The sequence below is a fragment of the Aythya ferina genome (genome assembly GCF_964211825.1).
Source record: "Aythya ferina genome assembly, chromosome: 4".
Classification (NCBI taxonomy): Eukaryota; Metazoa; Chordata; class Aves; order Anseriformes; family Anatidae; genus Aythya; species Aythya ferina.
This window is the reverse complement of record NC_140300.1, coordinates 31,849,650-31,877,562: the sequence shown is the minus strand read 5'-3', so window position 1 is coordinate 31,877,562 and position 27,913 is coordinate 31,849,650. Positions and strand designations below refer to the sequence as shown.

At 42.1% G+C, this 27,913-nt stretch overlaps 1 protein-coding gene across 5 annotated transcripts in view; it reads left to right on the top strand.

Moving 5' to 3' along the window:
• Positions 1 to 27,913, top strand: part of PTPN13 (protein tyrosine phosphatase non-receptor type 13) — a 109,661-nt gene that overhangs the window by 2,318 nt on the left and 79,430 nt on the right. For all 5 annotated transcript variants that reach the window (XM_084518037.1, XM_084518038.1, XM_084518039.1 and 2 more), the window contains exon 2: positions 21,220 to 21,339. In XM_084518037.1, coding sequence (XP_084374163.1) covers positions 21,220 to 21,339 — 120 coding nt within the window. The remainder of the gene's footprint in view (positions 1 to 21,219; positions 21,340 to 27,913) is intronic.

Here is a 27,913-nt window from a genome sequence, read left to right as displayed (position 1 = left end):
AGGAGGATTGAGTGCACAGCATGTGTTTTCAGCAGGGAGGCAGGCTGTGTGGAGAAGGTGGGATTTAGTAGTTTGTTCACAGCTTCACAGACCCCTGGAAGTACAAACGTGCCACGATACAGATGAATTCTTAAACACTGCAACAGGACATCTACAGCTGTGATAACTTGTGCATAGTGTTGCTATTTTGCATCCCCCCCCGTGCAGAAGCCTAGGTGAGGGAGGAGATTCCTTCCCCTGGGGGAGTTGTCAGGGCATGGGTATTGCATTTGCCCATTCAGTGGGAGGGAAGGTGGTGTGTTTGTCTGCCTTGTTTTGCTGTTTTTCCTTTAGAGGGGGATTTCTCAGCCATATGCTTCTTGGAAATACAGGTTAAGTATCGCACCGAAGGACTGCAAGTTGAAACACACAGTGTTTTATCAGTTGACTCACTTAAAAGCACAGCAAAGCAAGTATTTTAACTTGAACAAGTAGAACAGGAGACAGATCTGAAATACATTGGCACATAGCTGTTTTCCTTCCAACCCAGTATGGGTCTGAGAAATAATAATTAGCAGTTGTGTAGCACAATAAATCTTCAAAGTGCCTTCAAATCTTAATCAGCAAACCCTAATAACATGCAGTTCCTGCAAGAAAGGTAAGTAATTAGGCAGATAGAATGGGACTGGGCAGATTCTTCAGCGGAATCTATTGTTGGAGCTCCAGTCGCTTGGACAAAGCTCTTCTTTATCACCCAAGCCTTTGAATACTGCTGTGCATTAAATGTCCTCAAATATTTACACGTTAAAGTAGCCAACTGCATGGCCTGGGGATCTGGTTGAGATAAGAGATAGTCACCCTCTTGCTTGAGATCTCTGCAGTCGCAGAGACCTTGGTCTGAAGAGTCTCCCCAGTGCTTGTTCCAGAGCACCTGTCAAGATTTGGTCACTCGAACAAGAGTGGCATGTAAGGGAAATGGATTTTATTTTGAAGAGCTTTCCTGTTTACCCATGCACCAAGCCTAGGACTTCGCAGTGTTGATGATAGTGGTAAAATTGGAGGTGATTTCCCCAGCACTTTGCTAACAAGTGAGCCATTGGTCTGGTTGCCACATTTTAGATGTGTGAGAAAGTGTTGGTTAGCTGCCTGATGCTGTCAGTCACCTTTCCCTGCTTACACAAACACTGGCTGGAATTTCGCTGTTTTAAAATGAGCTGGTCAGTGAAACAAAGAGACTCAAGTCCTGCAGTGGTGTGTCATGGTGCAGGAAATATCTGTGAGCAGTTGCCCTAAGCTGTCACTTTCCGTGGGACAAGCTCAGATGGAAAGCAATGAATACCAGAGTAAGTTAATGTTGTATGTCGCCAGTTAAGTATTAATGAAATCTGTGCATCTGTAAAGAAGGGTGGAACTTCTGAAAGCAGTGTTTCCCAGCCCCACCTCCTCCTGAAGTGTAGAGGAGGAAGCTGGTGTTTACAGATGGGAAGGGCAGAAGACGACTCTTTGGTGCCGTTTTTATTTTGTCCAAGCTTCTCTTTTGTGCCAGTTAAATACCTGGTGAGCGAGTAGGCATATTCTTTGTGCATCATTATCTATTAAAATGCCTTCATAAAAGGCAATTGAGTAGTCTGCCTTGGGACAATGATATGCTGGGTGAATTTGAAATCCAATTGCCAGGATAGAGATCTGCTCCACTTAGCTTATGAAACTCCTTAGGAAAAGAAACAGAGGTGAGAAGACTTTGTTCTTAGGGTTTCATTTGTTGTTCTTCATCTTTTATGTGTAAATTTATAATGTCACACCAGCAAGCCACAGAAATGTCTGCGGGAAGTATGTCAAGCACCACAGGAGATGTAATATCGAAACTGCTGATTTTTGGTTGCTGGTATTTGGAGGGATTACGAGAGTTTTTGCAGGACATTTAGTGTCATTAAGGATTTGTAGGTAATATTGTAATGGCAGATTTCGAATTAGGTGTCAAGTCAGCTAATTGTTCCTGTTTCAAACAATTTATTGTCAGCATAGATGAGATGGGGCACTTGGAAAAGAGGAGGAGGCATTACCTTCCATTTCACAGCTGGAAGCAAAGCACAGAGAGAAAGGAACTGATGTAAAAATGACAGGGAAGTGCTGAAATTGTGATTTAATCACAAACTTCTTAGTGCCCTTGTCCAGTGCTTGGGCTAGCCTCTCAGAAAACACCCGTCACATTTTCTGTAGACTCTCAGGTAAAAAGACTTTAGGCTTGTGTGCGCTTCTGCTTTGTTCGGGGAAGGACGTGTTTGGGGATGGGGAGTATTCTCTTAGCTCTGAATGAATTGTGTTTTTTTCTTGCGAAATTGTCTTAGTCAAGAACATTAGTCTGTACCCATGGGAGAAATGTGGGAGTGAACTTCCTATAGAGCTTGCTGAAGTTCTTGAAAATGAATGTGAAAATGGTCTTCATGTTGTATCAACATCTGCCTGTGTGTGGTGCAGGTGCTTGGTTTCAGGCACACATATGAGGAAGTTTCTTAAAAGTGGCATCTCTGAAGTCTGTTTCATTCAGGAAAAAAAAAAAAAAGTATCTTGAGCTGAAATGCTACCTGGGTGACTATTCTTTCTTGATTGTGCTGTTGCAGGTGCATACACGCGCTGTAATCTTGAAATTGATGCTGAGTTTAAGAGGGAAAATTCCGAACCTATTTAACTCTTTGCTCTTTCCCAAGTGAGAGGACTTAAATACAAGTCCTCTACTACCTTTCCAGGATATACCGTTTAGTTTTGTTGCTCTTTTTTTGGAGGGAAAGCTGTTGGATCATGCAGTTTTTTTAACGGTAGAATATTCTCTTCATTACAGTTGATGCAAAACACTGGATAACTCAGTGGAAACACCAAGTTCTCTCCAGTTTACTATCGTGTGTCTCAAAAGCTGTGTGTGTGTGTACATATATGTAGTTGTAGGTAGGTACAGGTGATGTTCTGTCCAAGTCCAATGACAGCAGTCTTCCCAGCACATTCCAGGATATCCTTGTACGTCAGAATCTTAACGCCACGGCTGTTTGCTGTGCAAAACAAAAGGTACGAGTTCATTGTAATGCTGTAGTTAGGCCAGGGTACTGCAGAAACCGTTTGATATGCTGTTGACTTTGTTGCTATTTCAGAATCAGCACTAAAAGGCGTGAAAAGTTGATTATGTAAATAATATTTATAGCCAAGTGGCGTGCTTCAAGATGTGAGCATCTGTGAGTTCGTGTCCATTCTGTAGTCTTTCATGATTCTTCTTTGTGTGATGTGCTCAGGTAGAGGGCAGGCCCTCAAAGCTTTTACAGGAGGAAAAAAAAGGAACGGAATATAAAGGCTTTCTAAGTTATTACTAAGTACAGGCACAATGTGACTTATCTCATTATCACAAGGGTTATAGATGCTCTCGTTTTCAGCTCCTTGTTTGTGCAGGGGAATTGGTTCCTAGTGATTAATTTTATGTTCCAGATGATGTTTATTTCCCTCTTTATTATTAGCTTTTTCAGCATCTCAATGGTGTGTGTAGGCTGGCTACTGGATCTTTAGTTTTTCATGTAAAGGGTAACCTGTGTCGCCGGCGGTCCCAGAGTTTCTGTGGGGTCACCAAGGAAAGATAAAGGGACCGGACTCATAAAGCCATGTCTGCTATCCCAAAAGCCTGTAGGATGTTGCTGTTGAAATGTTCGCTACAACATTTCTGACTTAGCAACTGCCTTGGTGCTAAGCGTGTCGAAACCTTCTTGATGGGGCTTTTGAGTTTTTCTGCTTACCGCTTCTGTAGTTGAATTTTAAAACATTAAATGGATTAGAGGGGACTAAATTGAAGATTGAAGCTTACTTAAGCTGTTACAAATGTCTGTGTTCATGCTTCCCAACAAAGTCTCGCCTGGTTTAAATGATGAAAGATTTCAGCTTGCATGTTGCCTGAAGTTATGAAGGCATGAAAAAATGAAGTATTTAGATCTTTTTTTCCCATGTCATGTCTGGGTAGTTGAACACTGTAGCAGTCTTATTGCTGGAGATTGCTCATCACGATAGCAGTGCATCAAGGGATCTTGCTGTTTCTTGATCTCCTCTGTTGTTGCAATTTATGGAGTGCAACAATTGATAATTACTGCCTACCCATTTTAGTGCAAAATTTAGTGTTTCAATCAAGAATTACAGAATGGAGAAGGAATGGATGTATCGCTTTTAGTGTCTTTCCCACATAGCCAGTAAGTGGAAGATCCCATCCTAGTGCTTAGGATTACGGTCAGTGAAATAATAGCTCCCTTTTCACAGGTCTGAGCCAAGCTGTATTTGCCACCAGTGAGTTAACGGGGAGTCTGAGTGCCAGGCAAGCAAATGTTTGCAGTGGTGCAAACGCTACTTCCATTCTTCGTTTGGCATGTCAGTGAGTATCAGCACGTGTGTCCCTTGGAGTGAGTCTCTGCAGTACACACCACTGGCCGGACAACTGTCCTGTTTGGGTTATGTGGAGTTGTCCCTCCAGCAGCCTCATTGCAGAGCATTTGTCACTTCCTTACCTGGTGTGTTTCACCAGGTAGTAAATGATGTTTTCTCCTGCGGGGGTCTCTTTATGGTAATTCTTTCAAACATCTTAGTATATTTCAAATATTGTTTTATGTTTGAGGTATATTTTCTTGCTTGTCATTCTGAAGCACATTTTCTTTTGTTTTATGCAAGGCTCAAAAACAGATTTATTTTCATTAATTTGGCTTCAGAACAAGTCAGCATATTGATAAGCGTTAGAAATCTGTAGATAGAGTAGCAGCAAAAGATGATAACACATCTAACTAATTAGAGGATATCTCATGACCTAGAAGGCCTAGCATGTGAAAATAGCACTAGAAAAACAGTATTTTTGGGCAGTGCACACAGCTTTAAAAATAAATAAATAAATAAATAAATGCTTCTGTCCTTCTTCTTCTGGGATGCTGGGGCATCTTTATTTCTCTCTGGTCTAGGTTATGCGCCTTACCAAAATGTCCCTGTCGTCTCATATAAGCGGTGGAGGCCTCTGCCAGGTGAGGTTTCTCCTTGATAAAGGTTGGGGTGAGGTTTCACACCTTCAAACTTGCAAGTATTTGCGGGTCTGCCACTTGCTGAGAGCCGTTATACTTTATTCCTTTTCAGCCAGGAGGTTGCTCAAACTCCCAGAACAGAGACATTTGCCTGGGAAGTCTGCTGTAGTGATACACTTACTAGTATCTGCAACTGTAACTGTTAGAGGAAACAGCAAAACCTTACAGTTCTGTTTCCTCAGTGAGGTTTCTTCTCTTTAGCTGGCAAATGCAAGTGCTTAAGAACAAGAACCTTAAATTTTGAACCGTTCAACTTTTCAGCGTGCCCTGTCATCGCAATCCCTTCAATGACCTTAATAATGAATTTAAAGATTGTCTGATGACAAAGATTGCTCGCTGGCAGTGATCAAAGTGTGTTTCATCAGCTACAGAGCCTCATTTATTGAGTGGCTTTGCAGTGAGGCTGTCATGTGTGGAGCAGCCAAATCAGCCTGAAGCTTAGAAACGAATTAGTGGCGTAGCTTTGTAAAGTTGTTCCATGTCTAGTTAAAACGTGTGTGCTGTTGGTGATTGTTGCAAGACGATCATCTTGTATGGAAAAGAAAAACGTAAGCCTGATTTTTTGGTTGTTCTGTCACAGAATGCTAAAGAAACCCCTCAAATGGTTTCCATTATCATTTTGTTATTTTACTTGCTTGTGTCCTCTTGAGCAGAATGGAAAATATTTTCTATGCTGGAGGATCGTTTGATTTGTCAGGTAGTGCACACAGCCAGGAGAAAACATTTTATCTTATTTTCAGTGGCTGCAGACGTTTGTGGCTGAGTGGCCACTAAAAGCCAGGTGACCACAGGGCATTCCAGGTACTTCAAAACCCTTGGCATGTTTTTCTCTAGTGAAATTTGATTTTCTCTAGTGGAATTTGAGAATGTGAGTTAGTGTCTTCACAGCAAACAAGAAAATGCTCTGTGCAGGACTGAATTAGAGCTGTGTTATTGGACCAGAGAGCCCTGTGTCCTAATAGTGTAAATGTGTTCAGAAAGGGATTAGACAAATCGACAGGACATAGGCCATTAGTGGCTCTGTGACTTGGCTGTGCCACTCAAACCTCAGTGCATCCAAAGAGTACAAACACTGGGAGCTGCCAAGCTGCAGTTAGTTCCTGCATGGTTGTTCATGGTTTTTGTCTGGGAATCCTTACGGACACCTGAAGGAGCAGTGAAATGACAGGTGGTTGAGTAATCAAGGGAGTTAGCTGTCACGCACACAGCTTTGTAGAGTGAAAGCAATTGGTCAGGATGAGAGGAGGAAAAAAGACAGGAACACCCCGGTGCTATCACTGAGCATCTGTTGCATTATTAGGTGGTGTTAAAGAGGAAGGTGAAACTGGAAGCTCTCACTGCTTGACATAATAATGAAACAGTTTTGGCAAATCTATTCAAGTATGAATTGTTCAGTCACCGCAAAGTGTTAAGGAACATGGTACTGATGCGTATGCTGGTGGATACACGCACGTATTGAAGTGTACCTATGGCTTTTAAGATGGTTTCCCTTACATAATAAGTGTTAAAAGGTCATTTTTATGGTAATTGAGTTCTAGGTAGATATGAGTTAGAAAATACTGGATGCTAAGGTGTTTTTTATTGTTTTGTTGTTTTGTTGTTTTTTTTTAACCAACTTCAAATAAATTAATAATCACCATCTGAAGAAAGTAAACTTGCAGGTATGCTTTTAAATGTTGTATTCCTAATAGCAAAAAAATAGAGCTACGAAATGTAGTGTAACAGAGTTGGGCATTTTATACCTCATTAGATGTTTACGTTGAGGGAGAGGTATTAAACATTAATGCAAAAAGTAACTCTTGAAGAATAAAATGCAGTGGAATGTTAAAACAAGCACTATGTGCAGACAGGTGTCACTTTGCACAGTAGCAGTGCAAATCCTGAAGTTGTAAATCTCACCTGCACAGTTAGGCTTTGTTGGGTCAGGTACGTGGGCATTTCTGCCCTACACAATTATTCTGTGCAGACCTGAAAGCAGAAAAAGAAATTTGACTAGTAATTGAAAGAACAGGAGTAATTAAGCAAGCAAGCAAATAAAGCAACGTGTGGGGTTGTAAATTGGTTGATTTCTTCTACGGATGAGAAACATGTTCATGAAGAACTGACGGGCAGTCTGTAATGATAAAAGGCATTCTTTTTGTTCTTGCTTGCCTCAACATCAGATGTTATTTTCTGTTGGCACTAGTACATGTGCAGTTTGCTGTGTGTGCTCTTTTGCCTTGCATGCTGAAATAAGCATATAACAGTCAAAAAGAGGATTTCTTAACTCAAACCTCCTAGTTATGTGATGCTGTCAGGCAGTGACAGGTTCTTTGTCTTTCAGCACTGAGTATTAAACAGCCAAACAGAACAAACAAATTGAATTTAATTTGCTATGTGGAATTTTCCCTGGTGCTTGCCTACTACGGAATATACTTTGCAGTATTACAGAAAATATTTTTTCTGCTTGACATTAACTCAATTCTTTGATATATGCATTAATTCTCGCTGATTCTGTCCCACCCATTGCTTTTGCTTTGAGAATATTAAAGAATTGAAGATCACAGAATTTGACTTGTCACCGTAATGTGAACTGTAACTTGGGAAGTCTGCTGATAATGCAAAATGGGCTGTTTCTGCTTCCCTTTTCAGTGGTTTTGAAGAAGTGGAAGAGAAACCATTGCCTGTCTAGACTTCAATAATTTCTGTATACATTTACTTTTTATGCAGACAGCATTCATTTAGAGGCTTATGATGTTTTTTCAATGATATACTATGAAGAGAGTTTATTTTAAAAACAAGGTTCGAGGAGAGGCTGTTGTGCCAACAAGTAAAATGCATTTAATAGGAGTGATTGCATTTAGTTCTGGAGCCCCGGGATATATTATCTATAAACTGTCCCCAGTGAATTTTTCTTCTGGTGCAGAAGTGAGATTTTCCTGTGTGACAAAAGCTGTAGTTAGTGAGCAGCAGCCTCTTTAAGGCAGAGCAGCTGTAAATTGCGTGTGAATTTCAGGTGGGAAAAGTTTGGGTTTCCTTCTTCCTTTTTCTTGGCCCCAGCTGCCAGCTGGAGCTGCTGGGGTTTTCATTGCCTGTGTATATACACTGGGATGTAGCACGCAGAGTGAACTCTTACAGCCAGTTTTACAGAAGTGCGATTATTGTGGAAGACCACTGAAAAATGGAAGGGGTTGCTGATCAGCATGATAAGAGGTGAAGTCAAAGTTAGTGCCAGCTGTCTTCAGTTAACATTTCTGCCAAAACTCAAAATTTTCATCGCTGCCTTCTAAAATGCAGGCTGTGAATTGTTGCAAGCAATCATTTCAACCAGCAGGACTAGGGTAATATTCTGCCTACAGGTAAGTGGATGAAAAATGGGCAGTAATGTAAACCAAATCATGAAAATGCTACCAAAGGACTTGAGGAAGAAATGACTTATTACGTAATTGATTAGTAATGATAGTAACGATCCACGGAGTATCTTAGGTTGGCTAGCAAGACCTGGCAACTCTAGCAATTCATTTTTTTTTATGATTTCCAATACCCTTAACTGCTCCCTTGCCTCTAAGTTGGGTGTCTCTTCCTCGGCTAAAACAGTTTGTGTACATGCTCGTGCAAGCACGCTTTCTTGCTCTCCTGCTTCTTTTCACCAGCTGATGACATCTTGACTGTGTCTTGTGTTTCTCTGCACAGTGAGGAACCTACAGATTATTCCTCCTTATAGACTGAGAAAGTATTACATTCTTCAACTTTTGTAAGATTTCCCTTCTCAAAATTTGGCCTTTCCCTTCCTGTTTGCTTTGGTTTTCTCCGTGCCTCCTTTTGTTAATATCAGTGTGGGGGGTTCTGTAAGTGGTGAACTTTTGATGCTTCTCGCTGGTTATCTTGTTCTACTTTTTCTCAGTTCAATATATGCAGTCTGAGGTTAACCTATACAAGTGGAGCAGTTTTTGTTTATTTGTTACAAAAATCTTGAGAGGGTGTGAAGAAGTGGCAATAGATTCTCATTCAAGTATCTGTGATTGTAGGTAAGTGATGGCTTCCCGTGTATAAAATGAGAGGCTATTGCTGTTTCCCATTAGTGCATTTAGTCTGATAATTAATAAAGAATGGTAACAGGCATGGCACAGCAGAGATTCTGCCAACTCCTGTAATGTGCTGATCAATGGAGTGGTGCTATTTATGGCTTGAGCTTCTCTTTGGTTTTTAGGTCTCTGGGGGGAACTTGCTGGATATTAGGAGAACTTAAACTGCGTCTTTTGGCTAGGCATAAATTCCATAACGCTTTATGCTTGGAGCTAAATGGAAGACTTTATGAGGCAGGCCTGACAGTATGGTATAAAAAGTAGGTGTTGGAGAAAAAGGGCTTGGAAGAAGAAGGCAGTGTAACTACTTTCTAGACCAAGAACTTGGTGCAGGTGATGGTTGCGTTTCTTCTCTGGAGTTTAAAAAGATGATCAAAAAATATCAATTAATGGCAGGAATGGATGCCTTCCAGTGTTACAACTTGCAAAAGACAGAAAATGAAAAAAGAAAACGAACCTAATTAATGAATTTAAGCACGCACAACTGATGTGTTTAATGTGGGGAAAAAATGCTATTTTTTTTCCATTCAATTTTTTAATTTCTCTTTTGTATCCATTGAACTCTGGACTTTTAGTGAGTATCACAATTCTGATAATGGTGGCTTTACAGTTTATTCCACTTGCCCTCCAGAGTTAATGACAGAAGCAGTATTTAGCTTGGATGTGTGAAGGAGCTAATTGGAGCTGAAGACATCGTTTATTTCCTTAGCGCGTTTGAGTTTTATATGTTCTAATGAGGGGATTTTTCAGGCTTTTCTACTGCTGTGGACTGACTGTTCCTTCTGGTGATTTCTCAGGTGTAGCATGGTATTTGGGATGGCTGGAAGCTTAATATTGAACTCAGTGTTTACCGGGCGCCAGAAGGAGAGGGAGCTCCAGTTCAGGTGGCCTTGGGGGCACCCATTCCCACTTCGCCCATGTATATTGGAGTGGATTCTCCAGTCTGCACAGTTGTTCTTATCCGATACCACCATAGCCATCAGTTAACTAACTTCATTCTTATCATTCTTCTTTTCCCAACTTCAGAATATTCAAAACTTCTGGAAGTGCTTTTCCAGTTGGATAACTCATCGTTAAAATTCAGTATTTTATGAACAAAGTTTGTAGGCATTGCAGGAAGGAAAAAATAGGATTGTTATGGAACTTGTATCCATTCATGGAAGTGATGAAAGCTGGGAAGAAGTTTGTTGTATACAGGCCATTTTATATTAGATTTGAGCTCTTACATTTTGGAAGAATGATTTTATTTTATTGCCTCAATGTGGTGTTTTTGCTTATTTTAGTTCCTCTGGTTAGTGTTTTCTTGGCTCTCTGTGAGTGAAAGGGTTGGGCTTGCGCTGCTGAACATGGAATTACCACAAAGCTTTAGAAGACAGCAGAATTTATTGCATTCTTTAACTGGCCTAACTCTCTGTGGTCTAGCTGCATCAATAAGGAAATGCCAGTAATGTTATATTATCCTTCTCTTCTCATTTCAGTTCATCCCTCACAGGGCCGTGGGTTCAGAGGTTCCTACAGCCTCCTGCTCGCTTCCATTCCAGCACGGCGAGCGCACTTTGCACGTGGACATTGTGTGTGCAGATCCCCAGTCTGACTTGCTCTCTGCTGCTGCTCAGAGGAATATTGTTAAATGAGAAGGAAGATGATGCTGGCACTTGCATTCCTCTCACAGTTTGTAGGCCTGCAGAGGAAAAGTTTTTGCTAGCTTGTCCTTGTTATGCAGCCAAGGGTGTAATATGGCTCTTTGTCCTGTAACTCTCCTAGTATGAATGAATTTATCATCCAGACAAAGCAGCACTTCCTGAACTCTGCTTTTTGGTGACAGGGCTTGGCGTTGTGTAATGGGAGGAGGTGCTGCTATCTTGTTTTTCCTGTTCCTTGGCAGTGCCACCTTCTGTGGCTTGTTCTGTCCTGTAATCTCACCAAGTACCAAAGCACCGAGGAGCGCAGCAGGTGGCTGGAAGGGGTGCAGAACGAAATCAGATGTGTGGTGCTGCGGACTGGTGGTGGCTTTGGGCAGCCTGCCTTGCGTGGAAGATCTAGTGAAGACTCCTGTAAATCACCCCTGCAGCTATTGCACTTTCCATCAGCTGATACCGAAGCTCGTGTTCTTTGTGGCGAGCATCCCTTTTGTGCTCTGAAACCCACTGAATATTTTGGCGCTGTAACCATCTGCTTGGTAAGGGTTTGAAGCTGGGCAGCGGTAACGGTTGGAGGAGTCTCTTATGAAAGAAGCAATGTCGTGTCCCATCTGAAAGAAAAGCACTAATAATCACATCACCGTTGAGGGCAGTTAAGACCTGAAGAATGTCATGGCTGTAGGACTAAATAAATTAAGCACAGCACCTTAATTTGAGATGAATCAGAAACTGGGCGTGTGTTGGAAATTTGTTCAAGGGGCAGTATAGTCAATTTAATAGCTGTTAAGTCGTGAACAGCATATTGAATCATATAATTGGATATTTTTCCGAAATGCAATAGGCAGAGTGACAGGCTGAGGGACTCTCATTTCCTGATCATGTTCCTGTTAGCTTGTGTAATTCTGGTACAAAGCCCTATGTGGTGTGTCAATTCATGTTTTAGAGCAAGATCGTGATTTCCTAACCATAGGCGTTCCAAGTCTTCAAGTGGCTTTGTCTACTAATTAATCTGGAGCTAAAACCTCCTAATTGCAGGATTTAAACTAGACAGTATAAGCTGCTCGGGAGGCTTTTGGCTTCCGTGGAGGTACCTTTAAAAAGCAGGCATCCATGACCAAAAAACCAACCAGCACAAGCAGATGCTTCTGAGTTTGGGGAACTCCTGTAATGAAGTGGTAAGGAGTAATAGCCTTCCTATAAAGATCAGCTGCCGTATCTTGCCTAATGTCTCTGTTTGACAGCATGAAAGAACATGCTGCATGTGGACTGCCCTCTTCCAGATATTTTTGACACGCTGCACAATTTGTGTGCTGGATAGGGAGTAGGTGTGCAGAGCATACGTACCCCCATAGTCCTAACTTTTCTTGTGTGCATGGGAATGGAAGAAAATGCAGAAAGAAGGTATCTGCAGTCTACAAGAATAAGTGATAACCCTCGTTGTCGTGGTCTGTATGCTTACACATGCAGCTGGGAGGCAGAAGGAATCTCCACGTTTGTGCTGCATGCATCTGAATCAGAGCATGAGGATCTTCTGTATTATCCTGTCCTTTCCTTGTTGGTTTCACCAAATAATGTTTAAGATAGGTAATGTGCAGACCTCTTTGGCAGCTCACCCAAAGTCTGTATTACATTGGCAGACGGTCACTCAAGGGGTGGAAAAATGCCATGTAGCCCTGTACAAGGACAATGTCGATGACTTTCAGCAGACTGTTTCTCATCTTGGCTTCATTTCATGAAGGGAAAACATCTTTTACATCACGCTAACAGGTGCTAAGTGCTTTCAAGAACTGGTCGTTACAGAACTTTATTTTATGGAAAAGCTGGTCACTGATGGAGAGCAGTTTTCTGTATAGGACATGTCTAGAGAGAGCTGACAAACCCCATTGAAGTGCTTCTGTAGGAATGGCCCTACCCTGTGAAACGTGTCAGTGTTGTACCTGCAGTACCACGCATGTGGAGCCAGGCTGGTTTCTGGGCAGATGGAAGTCTGTTCCTGCTGTTGCAGCCCATCTGCCGGTACCAAATCTGTTTGGACAAATGCTTACAGAAACTTACTTTAAAGCTTCCTTGGCCAAAACCCTTAATAGGCTTTAGAGGCCCTGTCATTTGGCTTTCAGGTAGTCCATGTTTGCTGCTAGAAATAAATGAGTGTTCCTGCTGCTCTGCAGCTCCGTTTGTCCTTCAGGGCTTTTCTCCTCTCCTGGAAGGGAAACTTACCAATGGATTTTCTGGTGTATATGAAGAACATATGTGTAGGCAAATGCACATATACAATTTGTATAGGTGTGTGGTAATGTAAAGCACTCACACCCACACGTGTATGTGCACATCCATGCTCTCTCATGGGTATGTATCCTTAAAAACACACGCTTCCTGAAGGCTGAAGTAAAGAAAGCCAGGTATGTAATCGCACTTCCCAGTGCTTCCTATTTCCTTAGAATCAGTCTGCCTTCGCTTGAGGAAACTGTGATGAAGCAGCAGCTTATCAGCTGTCGTCCTTCTAATTGCTCTGTGCAGGACCATCACTCCACGGACCCATGAAATGCAGCCAGCAGCTTGTCTGCATCCCTGCTGCTCCCTTGGAATGCACACGTTTCTTGGTGAGGTCTCAGTAAGAGGATGGGCTATCATCAGATACATCTGCTTTGAAGAGGGAGTTTGCTTGAAGTTGCTTTTCACTTGGAAGTGGCTGAAATCATGTTAAACAGTCGGTGATTTTCCCTCTGCAACCCTCTGCCACTTCAATTTCTTGAGCAGAAATCTTTGCGCAGATTTTAATGTGTGTCGGGGGAGCATAGATCATATCTCTTAAATTGTATTTTGGGCATATCAAAAGCATATAGCTGATGTCTTGTGATACCATATCTTCATTCTTACTCCTACCTAAGGATGCTGCATACCAAGTTCAGTTTTTCTGAGAGCAAAAGGTCTCTTCCTGCTGTAGAAGAGCGAAGAAAATGCTGCGCTCTTTGAGGAAGACTTGATATTTGCTACTGATCTTGAATTGGTTCAATTTAAGTAGAAAAAGGACCTCTCAGCCTGTGCATTGGTCCTAAAAAATGCTGCTGTTCTTGTGTATACAGCTCTTGACAGCTGAAACGTAGGCTTCTGTTCTGTCTTGTCTGTTTTTCAGGGTAGAAATTGAGCCTTTCACAATGAGAATTAGTCATCTCTTGTGTGAGTAATAGCTTTATTCCCAGACAGGTGAGTTCACAGATAAGGTATCTGTGGTGTCATCTAGCTGCAGACCTCGTAATGCTCTATTCCTTGTGCCGTGTGGCACTGCAGTTTCTTTTCCAGAAATGAAGCATGAAATTGTAACTGTCTGGAAAGGTAGCAGTGTTGTGTTTCTTTTTTTCCTGCTGCAAGTCCTGGGATTCTCTGGTGGTTGCCTGTGTTTGGGCAATATAAGCAGCCACTTAGAGAAGCTGCCATTTCTGAGAAGTTGGGAGTGTTACTCCCTTGAGCATCAAAGATAGAAGAAAAGGTGCAAGGTAGGCCCTACAGATAGTTAGGACAGATAATCTGCCAGATGCCAGAGATTTATCCTGGCTGAACACACAAGCTGTGTTCCCTGCTAGCAGATCACTAGTTGGAGTATGCAAGTGTGCTGACTGCAAACTAAAAACACAGCAGAGTTGTTCCTCAAATCAGCATATTTCTCACATGAGTACCATACCATAGATTCTTCTGACTAGGGAGAAACTGACCGGTCACATGCATGACACTAACAGGGCTTTTTGCTCATATACCCCCCTTCCTCCATGGGGCTAAAAATATGAAAAACGGAGTGAACCCTGCAGCTCAACCATCATGACAGCAGCAAAGGAAAGCGATTTGTTGAAGGACTGGACTTGAACGTATAGGATTCAAGTCTGGTTTTGAAATAACGTGTCTTGGGGGGAGTCTTTGTACTTGTTAAGATGATTTTGAATTTAACAGCAATTTCCAAATACTGCTACAATCTTAATGATTGTCTTACTAAAGTTGGTGAGAATTATTTTTTTTTTTTCTCAATATTTTATCATCTCAGTTTCATGATATATTTACACCTATTTGAAAGTCAGCCATTTTCTTGGGGGGGGGGGGGGAAATGTAAATCTTCCTGAACTGAACTTTCTTTTTGTAATGCTGCATCCAAGAAATTTGAGGACTCCTACTCTTTTGGCAAGATCTGTGCCTAGGTTCCTGCTGATCCAGTCACGCTGCCTTCATTTACACTCATTATTGCCTTACTGCAAGGGATGTTGCGCTGAGAAGGGATAGTTATAAAGCAAGGTATCGTTCTCTGTTACTGAGAAGGGAAAGATTAATATCTAACAGAATCTGAACCCAGCGGTACTAGAGACTGTATCTAGTGTGTTGCAGTCGGCATCGCCTCATCACCACAGGAGAGAGCTTAGTTGTGAAACAATATTTCAGCGGTGTGTGTGCCACTGTTGCTGCTTCTCCAGCCAGAGCTCACGTTCCTGCTTTGCTTGCAGGAAGAGCTGCAAGTGCACAAGGACAGGCTTCAGTCCCGACCTTTTTATAGCACGTGAGGAATGTGCAGCTCTTCGCACAGCAGCGGGGGAGCTGGAGGTGCCATTCGCAGGTGGTGTCAGCGTGGTCTGGCTTAGGTGCGGTGACAGCGCCTGTCACCAAGGCAGACCTGACCGCGGCGGTGTCATCCCTGAAGATACATCATCTGAAGAGCCTGACTGCCTCTGTGCACCGGGAAGAGCAGCATGGAGGGAAGGCATCTTCACTGAGACTGCTGCACCTCCTGGGATTGGTTTGAGTGGAGGAATGTGGCAGCGCATCGCTGCCTCAGGAAATTAGGCTTTCAAGAGCACGGCGTGTTTTGCTTGCGATTGTTTTGTGTCGGTGGAAGAGTTTCATCTGTTGTGTGAATAGGGGTGCTAGGGGTTCATCTGTTACTTGAGAAGTGTTGATGTTACCCAGCTGTCTTTGCAGCCCTGAAATTTCTGCTTTTTCCCTTTATAAAAGTTTGTATTAGTCACAAGTACTCCGTCACTACTTAGCAATTAAAATGAAAGTAGTGAGCCGGAGAGACGCAGCAAGGAGACGTGCCTATCCGAGGTGGAGCTGATCAGCAGCAAAATAAGGGAGTTACCCAAGGATCTTACACTGACAATTAAACCAAGAGAGGGATACGAGAGTCATGCCCTGATTTATGTGGATTATGCTTACTTTGTAGTGATAATTATACGCTATTCTGAATAGAATTTTAATATCAGATGTGAAACATCAGCTACCCTGCTGTATAAGAGAACATTTTGCAGTTGCCTAGAAAACATGACTTTCATGATGATTATTATATACGTTTTGGACTGGATTTACTAGTTTGTCTTACATGAGACCTCAGATAAACAAGTTTATCTGGTTCTGGTGATAGAGAGACAGAAAAGCCAGGGAGGGAGCATATTGTCAGCAATAACCCTTGCTCGTCTTCCATTGCGAATTCGCTCTGGTGCCGAAAGCTGATTTCTTTCCACCTTCCAGGAAAAAAAGCAAACACTTCTCAACTAAAATAAGCTATGCTTGCCCTGGAGGTGCGCGCCAAGATGATAAATAAGTCACATTCCTTTGTCTTCCAGACACTGGAATACGAGACTGAGTTAGTTAAGGCTTCGCAAGGAAATGCTAACGTCTCAGCTGTTAGTGTGTGGGAGCAGCACCGTGTAGCTTGAACAGCAGTGTCCTGGGCTTCAGGCAGTGCGCAGCTTCTGTCGTAGTCTTTGTTTTGCCACAACTTTCAGTTAGTTTCTGCTCCTTTAATTCAGAGGTGTAAGCTCCAGGATGAAGCAGTCAGTTCGAAGAGGAGATGCAACTCTCAGGAAACTGAGAGTTTCTCGATAAAAATGTGAGGCCCAGGAGTACGGGAGTGTTTTGCTGGTATTTTGTCCTGTCTGCCTGCAGGAGAGAGGAGAAGACAAAAGGAAAAACAGGAATGGAAGCAGCTGAGCTCTGCCAAAAGTGGAGCAGAGGAAAAAGGTTCTAATGGTAGTAATCATGGTCTCTAGTGGCATCTCCAGAATAAAGAATGAGTGCTCAGATTATATTTTTATCAGGTAACCGATTGAATGAAAGGCATCAAGAAGCATATTTGGTCTCAAACTTTGATTCACATGATTTCCAGTACTTGTTTAGAGACCTAACAAAACTTTAAAACAAAAAAAAAAAGCGGGGGTTAAAGGGGGAGGAGGAGGGATTTGCATCTTGCAGGGCTCTTCTCCATTTTTGTCCCCTCTTCATATCTGTAGGAGAAGTGAAAAAAGTGGATGTGGTACAGGGCTGGTTTCTTTATTCTTTAATAGATAAATAATACTAATTTGCAATAAGTATCATCACTTCAGGATTCTAAAAAAAAATTATATATAAACGCAGCTGACTTGATTAGCTCATATATTTACCCTGACTGCATGCTTGACTTGAATATTTGCAAACGTTACTTTATTTTGTGGGCAGTCTATGCAAATCGGACCCGCAGCTAAGGTTTCAAAGAGTATTGAAGCAAAAGCTTTCGAACTAGGCTCCAGGGTTCTGTACTTAAGCAGAGTTTCAGCAACAGTGTTATTGGGGATAAACTAATTGATAGATGCATTCCAGGTCTTCTTCGGGATGTAAGATGTGGGGCAATGCAAATAAATAGGATGGGTGCCAGCGTTCTGAAATTACAGGGCATGGTAATGACTCGAGGTGCTTAGGCTCTGTAATGGGAGAGGTCAGACTTTCCAAGCTGTCCTGGTCCAGCTCCAGTGCAGTTTCACTGGGATTTGTGAACATGGAGTGCTTCTAGAAAGCACTTGACATGCGGCAAGTGCTCAATAAAGCAGCGGTTTATTTTTAGGCAGCTGACTGTGGTTTTAGAGATTCTCATTTTAAGAGGTGGTTGTTGGTGTTTTTTTTGACAGAAGTACACGATATGGTCTCGTTAAGTCTGCTTCTGCTTTCAAACATTTGAATCGACAAAAGAGAAGTTGATAAAGGGCTCCGTGCTTATCTGTGAAGAGAAAAACGCCCCTCAGAAAAGGCTGTTTTCACCAAAATAACTTTTTTTTTTTTTAATTGGATTTTTACAGAGCCTTCTTCTGACCTCTTTGGTCTGTTTCAGATTTTGTCAGAGGAGTAAAACAAATAGCAGAGTACAATGGTTTTCAGCCTTTTTTTTTTTTTTCACTCTTTGTAGCACATCTTCCAAACTACAGTGAGCGTAAGCGGAGCAGCTGTTCCCGACGTTTCTTGGCAGTATAGTCTGATGAGATACCAAACAGGAATGAGGTAGCTGCAGGCGTCTTGGGGAGCTGAGGCCGTTCGAGCAGAGGTTTTGACTTGGAGTTTGGGTTCTGAATTTGCAACATCGGGAAAAGCGCTGATGTGGAAGGCGAGGTCAAAAGCAAACAACGCGTGGTGTTAAAAACAAAACACGCAGGAGTTGAACAAAGGCTGAGTTGAAGCAGTTCAACCCTTTAAGTTTAATGCTTGTGTAGGAGCTTTGACCAAAATACTGCTTCTCTAGTCTTTATTAAACACAGTTATTGCAATAGCTTCTGAATACTTCAAGTGGCAAGAGCTCAGTAAAGGCAGGAAAGATTAGGCTATTCAGCTGCGCCTGATTCTCAGTTGCTGTTGGGGAGCTTCCATCCCAAATTTCAAATGAATTCCAGCTCCAATTTCAAAGGTGTGAGGAAAACCTCAGTGGTGGGGGAACGTGAGGATCTGGAGCACCTCTGCGGCACGCACAAATGATCAAAAAGCAAATTGTCTTAAATTTGAAAAGCAGCAGGATGACAACTCAGCGGATACGTGGCCGAGGGGAGGTTTGGCAGCGTGGCTTGGCGTGGGGGCTGCTCTCACTGCCCATCTCTACACAGGCGGCAGAGCACAGGGGCGAGGAGGTTCCCTAGCTGACTTTACAGGGAAGAGACAGAGCTGCTCATCCCACTCATCAGGGAGTGGATAAGCCGTCTGCCTTGCAGGGAGGAGCTGGCAGCTGGCCCCGGTGAGGTAAACAGGCTTTTTAAAGGAAGTGTTTGAGATCTGGGAGAGGCCTTTGGCCCAAGCTGCATTCTTTCTTGGAACTGTGCTGCCTGCATGGCTTAGGGCAGAATGGCGTGGAGGGTGAGAAACTGCACTCAGGGCTTGTTGATACAAATGATTTACACCTGAATTTACTCTCTTGTCCTGAAGCAAAAAAAAAAAAAAAAAAAAAAGGCGGCCTCCGCATGGTGCAACTCCTTTCCTGTGGAAATTGCCCTCTTGTATGGTCAAGAAGTAAGTTCTGGAGCAAGCAACTTGCAAGTAACGTGTGTGCACACTTCTCCAGTGTCACCTCTTCTCGTGTGCCCGCCGCCTCCCTGCACTATGCTGCACTTCCAGCAGCGTGCATGGCACCTCACACGTGTTGCTGGGACCTTGCATGGTTTTGGGGTGGGTGTAGGATCCACGCCTGCCTGGTTCACACAGAGTTCATAGCACTGAGCCCTTTGACGTGCCTGGGGATCACAGCTGTGCCCCGATTTCTCACCTGGGGAAGAGAACTTTCCGGGTGCAGCTGGATGCTTTTTGCTAGTCCTCCTGATAGTCTGAAAAACACAATGACTGAAGGAAGTGAAGGCAGCAGTCTGAACAGTTTGATAGGGATTTTTACAAAAGCTTTGTATGATTTGCCCCTGTATAAGTGACTTGATGGTGTCAGAGTGTTGCGGTGTATCAGAACTTAGAGGCATTGCCCTAAACGAAAAGGTTATGAGTGTATTGAGCACTCAGCACTCCAGCTTTCGTATTCACAACAGGCTGGACACTATTGCAGGGCCCTAGAATCTGAGGAGGCAGCAAATTTGGAAGAACTGTGCACTGTACAGCTTACCATTCCTACAAATTGCCTCTTTCTCCTCATGTAAAATCCACAGAGAGTGCAGGATTACGGTGCACAGCGCCTGCAGAGAATAGAAAATGCAGTTTCAGACAGTGTTTTCTTCTGGTCATTTCCAGGGTAACCAAAGACCATAAATAGGTCAGCACAAACTTGAAGGAAACGGCAGAAATCACAACATCATTTCCTTATTCTTTCTGAGGACTATTAGGGTCAAGTCACCACTATGATTTTAGATTTCATTGCCTTGCAATATGAGCGAACAGCTTTGGGAGTTCTCAGGCCCACAGGAATAATGGCAGCTGGACCAAGTCCAGTGCGCCTGGGGCTCTGGAGGGGCAGGGGAAAATGAAAAACATGGGGAAAAAATGTCACAGGTCTTTCTAGAGGAAGAAGAGTTACAAAATTTCTTGGTTTTGTTGATCTTCTTGGGGAAGAAAAGTTAGAAAAATAGAGAACTCTCCTTAGAGTCCCACTCAAATCCCAACTCAGTGTTTTGCACGTGACCGTGTTGGTAATGACTGAAGTTTTGCTCTATTCTACCTGGGCTTTCAACATCATTTTTAATTTATTCACTTATTTTTTTCTTTCAGCCAAGCTACTGCTGGCTTTGTACAAGCAGATCTTCTGGCTTACCACGCTACAGCTGTGGCCTTTGTAGCTGGATGGATATTCATTGACTTGCTCTTGTGATCTAGAAACTGCTTCATGTACAATTCTTGTCCTGTTGATGTAATGGATTTGGGAGATGGAGCAGACATGCTTATGGGCTCAGTAGTGGTGTTAAATAGGCAAATGGTTTATATCGCCTGCAGAGCAGTCCCTGCTATTGTTTAATCACAGCTGAAAATAATCAGCATTTTGCAGGACTGGGAAGAGGGAGTGGTAGGGAAGTATTTCAGGGAGATTTTTGGTAGTGGTGTAGCGTCCAGCATATTTTATTTACAATATTTAGCACTTTCTATGCTAAAGAATATTTAGAATAGTTAGCACCTTTTGTGCAGACTCTGTGCCAGTTGTATGTGAAGCAGTTGTATGATTTTCCTTCACTTTGTTACATGTACACAGAAGATGAACACAGGATGGATACCTGTCAGACCCGCAGCTCGCTTGTATGTTTGCAGGCTGTGCTTCATATTGTTTGCTCATGAAATAATACAAACAGCCCTCTGAAAATCTGTCACAAAAGCTTCCTTTTCTAACAGCAGCTGATTTTAATTAGGCCTTTCAGAATCATTTTCATAGGACTATTAATGCAAATCAGCTGTAGCTATTAATTGTTGTCATTTTTTTTAACAGAGCAAACTCTTGTTCATAATATAAGGACTAACAACAGTTTATTGAATGTATTGGTTTAGCAACCTATCATATTAATGTGGATCATTGCTGTCATAGCCTGTTTCTCATCTGTCTAAGAGCAGGTGGTCCTTACTGTGTATATCTGCTGAGTTCTGTTAATAGCAGAGACTTTTTGTGACTGAGTTGAAAACTGTTTATTACTACGTGAGTGCTGCATACAAGGAGAAAATAGCTGTTAAGCACTCTTAAACGGGTTGTGTCTTATTTCCCAGGTAACATGCATGTGTCACTGGCTGAGGCACTGGAGGTTCGGGGCGGGCCACTGCAAGAAGAAGAAATATGGGCTATTTTGAATCAAAGTGCAGAGAGCCTTCAAGAGCTATTCAGAAAAGGTAAGCATTTGAAAGGAGGGATATATGGAATGGAAACATCTTGGTTACGTTGACCTGTAACATACTCTCTTGTTCTTCATAGACTCTAAATGTGCATAATAAATTGCTCCTAGGTGCACCTCAACCCTGAGGCTGTTTTCAGCCATTCCTTTATGTTCTGTCAGGACACACGACACGTGGTTTCATGTGGTGACAACTTCACTTTGGTAGGAAACTACCACATAGTCCCTGTATTGTTCTAGACACTTAGAAATGAGATAGAAACATATAAAAAAAAGATAAATACCTCTGAGGCCATCAGAGCAATCTGTTGTAGTGTACTCTACAGCATAGTATAGTGCTGTCATGACCAGTTTGCTCTGAAGTGATTTAGTCCTGAGTGAGGTGAAGGTGAGCCGCTGAAAACTTGAGCAGATGGTCAGGAATCACTCCCCAGAGTGGGTTTAGCAATCCTGGTATAGATACTGAGAGGAATGTGAGTGCATGTTTTTGCTTTCCAGGAGTTAGAAATAAATCTCCCTTCTTCCTACCTCCCCCAAAGTAGTTGGTTTTAAGGTGAGCATCTGCAGTGTTGCTAATGATCATCTGTTCTAGCATTTGATCTAAGTATGGTGCCCTTTTCTCCCTTAGGTTTTCCTTTCCTTTTTTATAATCTGCAAGTCCTTAAGCTCATTGCTCACCCACCCACCATTTTTTTCCTCCCCATTTTTATGAAGTTTTGGACTTAGGTGACCTGACCTCAGATAGAGCATGCGTTTCGATGATGCATCTAGCATTTGAGAAAACATGGGGCTGTCATCTCCTTCTGTCTAGGCATCCGTCTGTATGAGTATTTAACTTGATTCAGGAAAAATCACAAGTTCTCACTTTAAAAATGGCTATTGTTTTGCCACATTACTATGCAAGAGATATATCTTGATTACTGAGGGAAAATTCTGATGTGTTTTTGCATATTCTGTTGTATTTTTGCAAGGATTAGCTTGAATGTATAATCTTGCTGAAACTAAGGTTTTTAAGATATGCTTTAGAAAATATCTAGTCAGACGCTAGATCTGTCTCATACATGGATATATGTATCATCTCTGAATAGTTCACAGAACTCCAAAAGAAGGCACATATGGGCAGAAACTTTCATATAGCACTTGATACCTGAGCAAGATTTACTTAAGATCATAATCATGAAATTAAAGGGGAAGCTGGTGTCTTCTCTCCTCTCTTTTTCTCTGTTGCATCTCTATGAAAACCATTTTTTTAAGACAGTGGGTTGGTGAGTCCATGGGAGACTTGAACTAAAGAGTATCTTGAAAGATTACAGGTTCATACCCGAGAATCAACACCGTGAGCTCCATCTTGAAGTCCACCTGAAAGAAGCCAGCACCCTAAATACATAGCAGAGAAACTACTTAAGAAGTGTAGACTTAATAGAAGTCTCCACTGAAAACTGAGTAGTAATAGCTTGAGTAGTGCAGAAGAGTTATAATTACTGTGAAGGCTTCAAGGAAGTGTTGAGAATGAGAACACAGGCAGCCCTCCTTTGGAGGGACAAGTACTGAAAGATGAGAGCACAAAATGGAAATCTGCCCCAGGACTTGTGGTGTATGCTTTTAAGGTAGGGGAGTGTTTGCCAGTCAAGACTGGCTAAGATGGCAGAAGTTTCTGGTCTTGCTTCCTATCAGTGAATACCAAAACACAGCTTCAGATAAAATCAGTGCCAGAAGATTGTCTCTTTTGGGATATGAAGGTGTTTTACTGAGTTGTTCTGCTAGTTCAGCAAATTATTTTCAGTCGCATGCTATTAATTAACCTGGGGTATAGCCCTGTGGTAAAATGCTCTTTAAAAGACACCTAAATGAAAGAGCTTTACAATGTAACAATGGTTGACAAAAACAACTTAATTCCTCCCAGCAAGATTAAGATAACAAGTCTTTAATGAAGATTTGGCTTTGCTAAGGAAAAAAACTGTAGACATCTTGTTTGGTCATCTTGAATATCAGTTTCTGTGCTGGCTTGTAGAGATGTGTTGCAGCGCTGCAGAACAGAATGCAAAGGTTCCTGTGGGCTTTCTTGTCTGACTCAATTTCATTTGCTCTTTGTCAGGGACTTGCAGCATATGGAGGATTCTAGGGAAATCCTGCTCTCCACAGTTAAATTCTAGAAATACAGAGGGCACAAAAGAGCTGTTCAGTGGCAGAAGTCAAATTGTCCGTTTTTCAGAACTGACCAGCCACTCCTGGGCAGAGGGCCACAAAGGCAAGCTCTGAGTTTTGGCAAGTTCACCACAGGCTTGACTCTGATCAATCTCAGGGATGGTCTTTTCTTGCTCTTGTATAGCTCTGGATCCCCTGATAATGTTGTTTTGTAACTAGATCTAAGCTTTGATATGTTTTCTATATTAAGTTTCTTTATTTTAAAGCAGCATCAACAGCAAAAAAGAATTCAGCAGCATGGTCCAACTGTTTTGAAATCAGGAGGACAGAACAACCATGGAAATTGCCATCACTTAACTTGCCTTTTGTTGGAAACCTCCTACACCAGTCCAGCAACCACACACACTTAAACGAATTGCTAACCCAAGCAACCACTGATGTATTTATTTATTAAATCCTGGTAGAATTTTGAAGTTGGCAATTCTTGTTCTTGTTCCACCAACTGAGAAAGTGTTCTTCAATTCATTTGTTATTTAAACTAGTTTCAGGAAATTAGGGAAAACTACTTAGGCAAGCCTCTGTGACAGATTTAGTGACTTGTTGATTTATACTTGTTGTCTCTTGGTGCGTCTGTCTATTTATCCATCAAAGCACTGAATAGAAGAAGTACATAATGAAATTCCATGTTTTACATTCTTAATCACAGATCACACCACGTCAAATTCAGTGACTGATCCATAGATGTGCATGTTCTTATGCTTAGTTGTACTTACAGTTCTCAAAATTGTTGAACCCATTAAAATACTTAAAAATTTGATTGCAGTCATTATAAGCAGTGAAAAATTAGATGGAAATGCCCAGTTGCTAATCACTGATTTAGAAGATCAACTCTGGTAGCTGTCTTGTCAGCATGTTATAAGCTGTTAAATGGAGGAGAAAGACAATCCAGTACTCCTAGTTGCAGTTCTGACATCAGTTGTAGTGAAGTTGAAATTAATCTGGAGGTTTGAAAACGCCGATACCAGACCTGCCCTTCTCTTACATCTGTTTAATTATCTGCAATAACTATTTTGTTGTTCAGAGGGTGTATCAGCTGTTTCAGACATGCTGTATCTTGCAGTCAGTGCTGCATGAAGTCAAAGGAACAAGGCTTTGAAGTGAAGCATCTCGGAGGCAAGCGTGTAGGTATAAGGAGCGCGCTGTGCTCGCCGGCACTCAGGAGAGTAAGCCAGGCACTCTTCTAATTGAAGAGGTTGAACTGGAGAGGGTTTATCAAAACTTCAAAGTGGGAAAGACTCGGTGGCGTAAGCCATTCCTGTGCTAGAGTGCTTCCTGGGGTCTGGAAGTAGTCCCATTGTGTGTTCCTAGAGAAACGTGTGTTCAGAGGGAGAGGAGGAAGAGATGGGGAGGAAACCTTTCTGATAATAGAAAGGCAAGCTGAGTGAAGACATCACTGAACAGACTGGCTTTCTGCACAGAAATATAAACAGAGAGTGATTTATGTTTAAAAAAAAAAAAAAAAAAGGCGATGCCATCTGAAAGTGCATGTGAGGAAAGACAGTTGTGGTTTTTTTGGGGGGACCTGTAAATCTTGTCGAGTCATGCCACTGCATCTGCTTAGCTTGGGTAAGTTTAACAAAAGGGAAGAAGGCAAAATGAAACTTGTTGATGGAAGCTGGTGGTGGGTTCCAGTAATCAGAGCTACTTGGTTTTAGGGGAAAAAGGGCAGGGAATGGATTCCTTCAGTTGACAGGAGGGAAGAGGCAATAAGAGGAAACATATCCTCCTCATTTACCAGCAACCCCCCTGGAGGCAGGTGTTAATATGTTCTTTTTCCCCTTCACCAATAACTGTTGCAAAATGTTTTTTTCCACATTGTGCTAACGTTTGATCCTTTAGTGTAGGAGAAGGAATGAGGCCAGACTTCTAGATTTGGTTGGGTTTCTGGTCTTCCCTAAGCAAGTCTTGCTTTTTACTTGCACTCTTTCTTGAACTCTGCAGGGTGTGCTTGGGGTGATGGAAAGGCATGGCGTGCTGTTACCCTGAGCAGGGAGAGTCCTGGGAGTGACAGGGGTTTCCCAGAAACTAGTCATTCACGTTATTTCTTGCTCCAGTCCTCTGAGGAAAGAGTAACTTTCAGTACACCTCCCATTCCTCCCTGTGCTGCTGGGTTCCAGTGGTTGAATGTCATGCCAAGGCTTTCTGCTCAGTCCCATCCTCCTGCATCTTGGCGGTGGCTGGGGAGCAACGCAAAGAGGCAAACATTGAGAATCCTGTGCGTGTACGTTTTGGGTTGTTGGTTTTGTTTTTTTGGTTTATTTGGGGTGTTGACTCTCTTAAGACATTTCAGTGTCCTGAAAGGGTTGAAATGTTTGTCATTTCCTACCATTTTTTGCTAATTGCTATGGCCTAAGGGAGAAAAAGTAGGAGAAATCACAACTTGAAGAGCTTGAAGTCTACCTGTTGTTTAGGAATTCAGAGTTACCAGCCCTCACTGTTGTAAAATGGATCAGTTTTAAACTGCTGCCTGAACTCGCTCTCTCTTAGAATGTTTGTTTTCTGTTTTGTTTTGTTTTTTCCTTTGGCAACTTGCATCCTGTTAAACCATTTAAAGGTTTAGAAGCCTTTCTTTTATTTTCCAGATGCTCTGCAGCTGAATGATCCTCCAGTTTTTACTGCCTTTAAAGCCAATTCACTCTTTCCCTTCAAGTAAGACCACACTATTTATCTGTGTCTTGGCACTGCTGGATAAACTGTGCTCTCACAAGTGTTTTGTTACCAAGCTGCATAGTTCGTGCATGAACTCAGAAGGCTGGCAGCACAGCACCAGCGTGGCCAAAAACCTCCTGGATGTAAAACTGACTGGGAACCATACCCTGACTTGCAGCGCTTTCAGGAAGACGGGCTCAGCTCTCTTCTTGTATCATTTTCCCCAGTATTTTGAGCAATAGATTTCCCTCACTGCTCTTAGAAATGTTTCTGAAAGCCTTAAAGAGGAGATGACATGAATGTTATCTCTGGAAAGGAGTTCCTGTTGTTTTGTTCTGGTCCCTGGCTCTGGGATGCGTTCTGTCTTTGTTACTTTTTTCTGTGGCACAAACAGTGAAGTGGAAGAGTAGAGTAACTTCAAAATATTATTTTTGGGATAAATTTGCAGTTGCAAGAGTTTTGAGGCAATTAATTTGATTTGTGATAGATTTGTGACCAGAGAAGGTGCCTGAAGAGGTGATCTTGTGTACTTCATGCTGTGTGTCTGCTACGTGCTGCAGTAAAATCACCATCTTGAGCACAATTGATGATTTTTCCCACTCTATCAAGCAGATATCTCTTCATGGTAATACAAATGATGACAGGCTTAAATCTTTTTGAAGCTAGGGGTCAGTGGGATCCCCATGGGGAAGAAGGAAAGTACGTACTGCAGTGTGACAACTGGTGATTAATGTCTGCATCAAGTTTTCCTCCTGGCCAAATCTATTTCATGTTGCTGAAGTAGCTCAGCAAATAGAATTCTTCAGTGATTTGGCTGTGTTTTGTTTTGTTGTTCTTTTTTTTCTTTTCAGAGCTTGATAAATTCAATATTTGGAAAAACGGTGACACTGGGCAAGCTCTAGAAACAGAAATAAACGTGTACAACGCTTGTTAGTTCACCCATATGTTTTATTTACTTTGCCTTATACTGATGTTGGTAGGCTCAAGTACCATACGTTGCCTTGTCTCTCCAGTTTATTTTTTAATATGATAGGAAAACCCTCTTTCTCCTGTGTATCCTCTCTGAACAAGAAGAGAAAGATCATTGTGTAGGGTTTTATGTTTGTATCTTGTATATTTTTAGGGTAGTTTTTTTTTGTCGTTGTTGCTTGCGGTGAAGTGTGCTGGTTTCGATGGGCAGCTCAGCAGCTCCGTACCAGAGTTGAATTGATTTAGCCGGTGTGATCAGAGCTGCCTTCTGCAGCAATTACTTCCTTTGGATCCAGAAGATGAAGGCAGAACAATGAAGTATGTCCACTTGAGGCAAGAAGACTGAGAGCTTCTCTTCTATGTCATAAAAAGTGGGGAGAAACCATTTCTGCAATGCGAATTATAAACTCTTCATACCAGCTTTTAGCATAACACACTGATGAATTAGAAAAAGTGTAACAAACTTTCTGTAACCAAGTTCCTATGAAGAAAAAAAACATGAGTCACAGGGTAACAAAACAGCCTACATCCTGTGCTTTTTTTGGCTTGGGTTTATAAATTGAGTATTTTCAAGTTACTATTGAATGGGGACTTCTCTGTTTATGTGGAGGCTCTAAAAACTTCCAGAAAAAGTCTGTTTAAGTAGAAACATTTTAAAGTGAAAAGCACAAGTTTTTACAGGTCCACTTACTAATCGCTCTCAGGTGTTTAAACTTGAAATAATTAATTCAAGTAGAGTCTGCAGGATC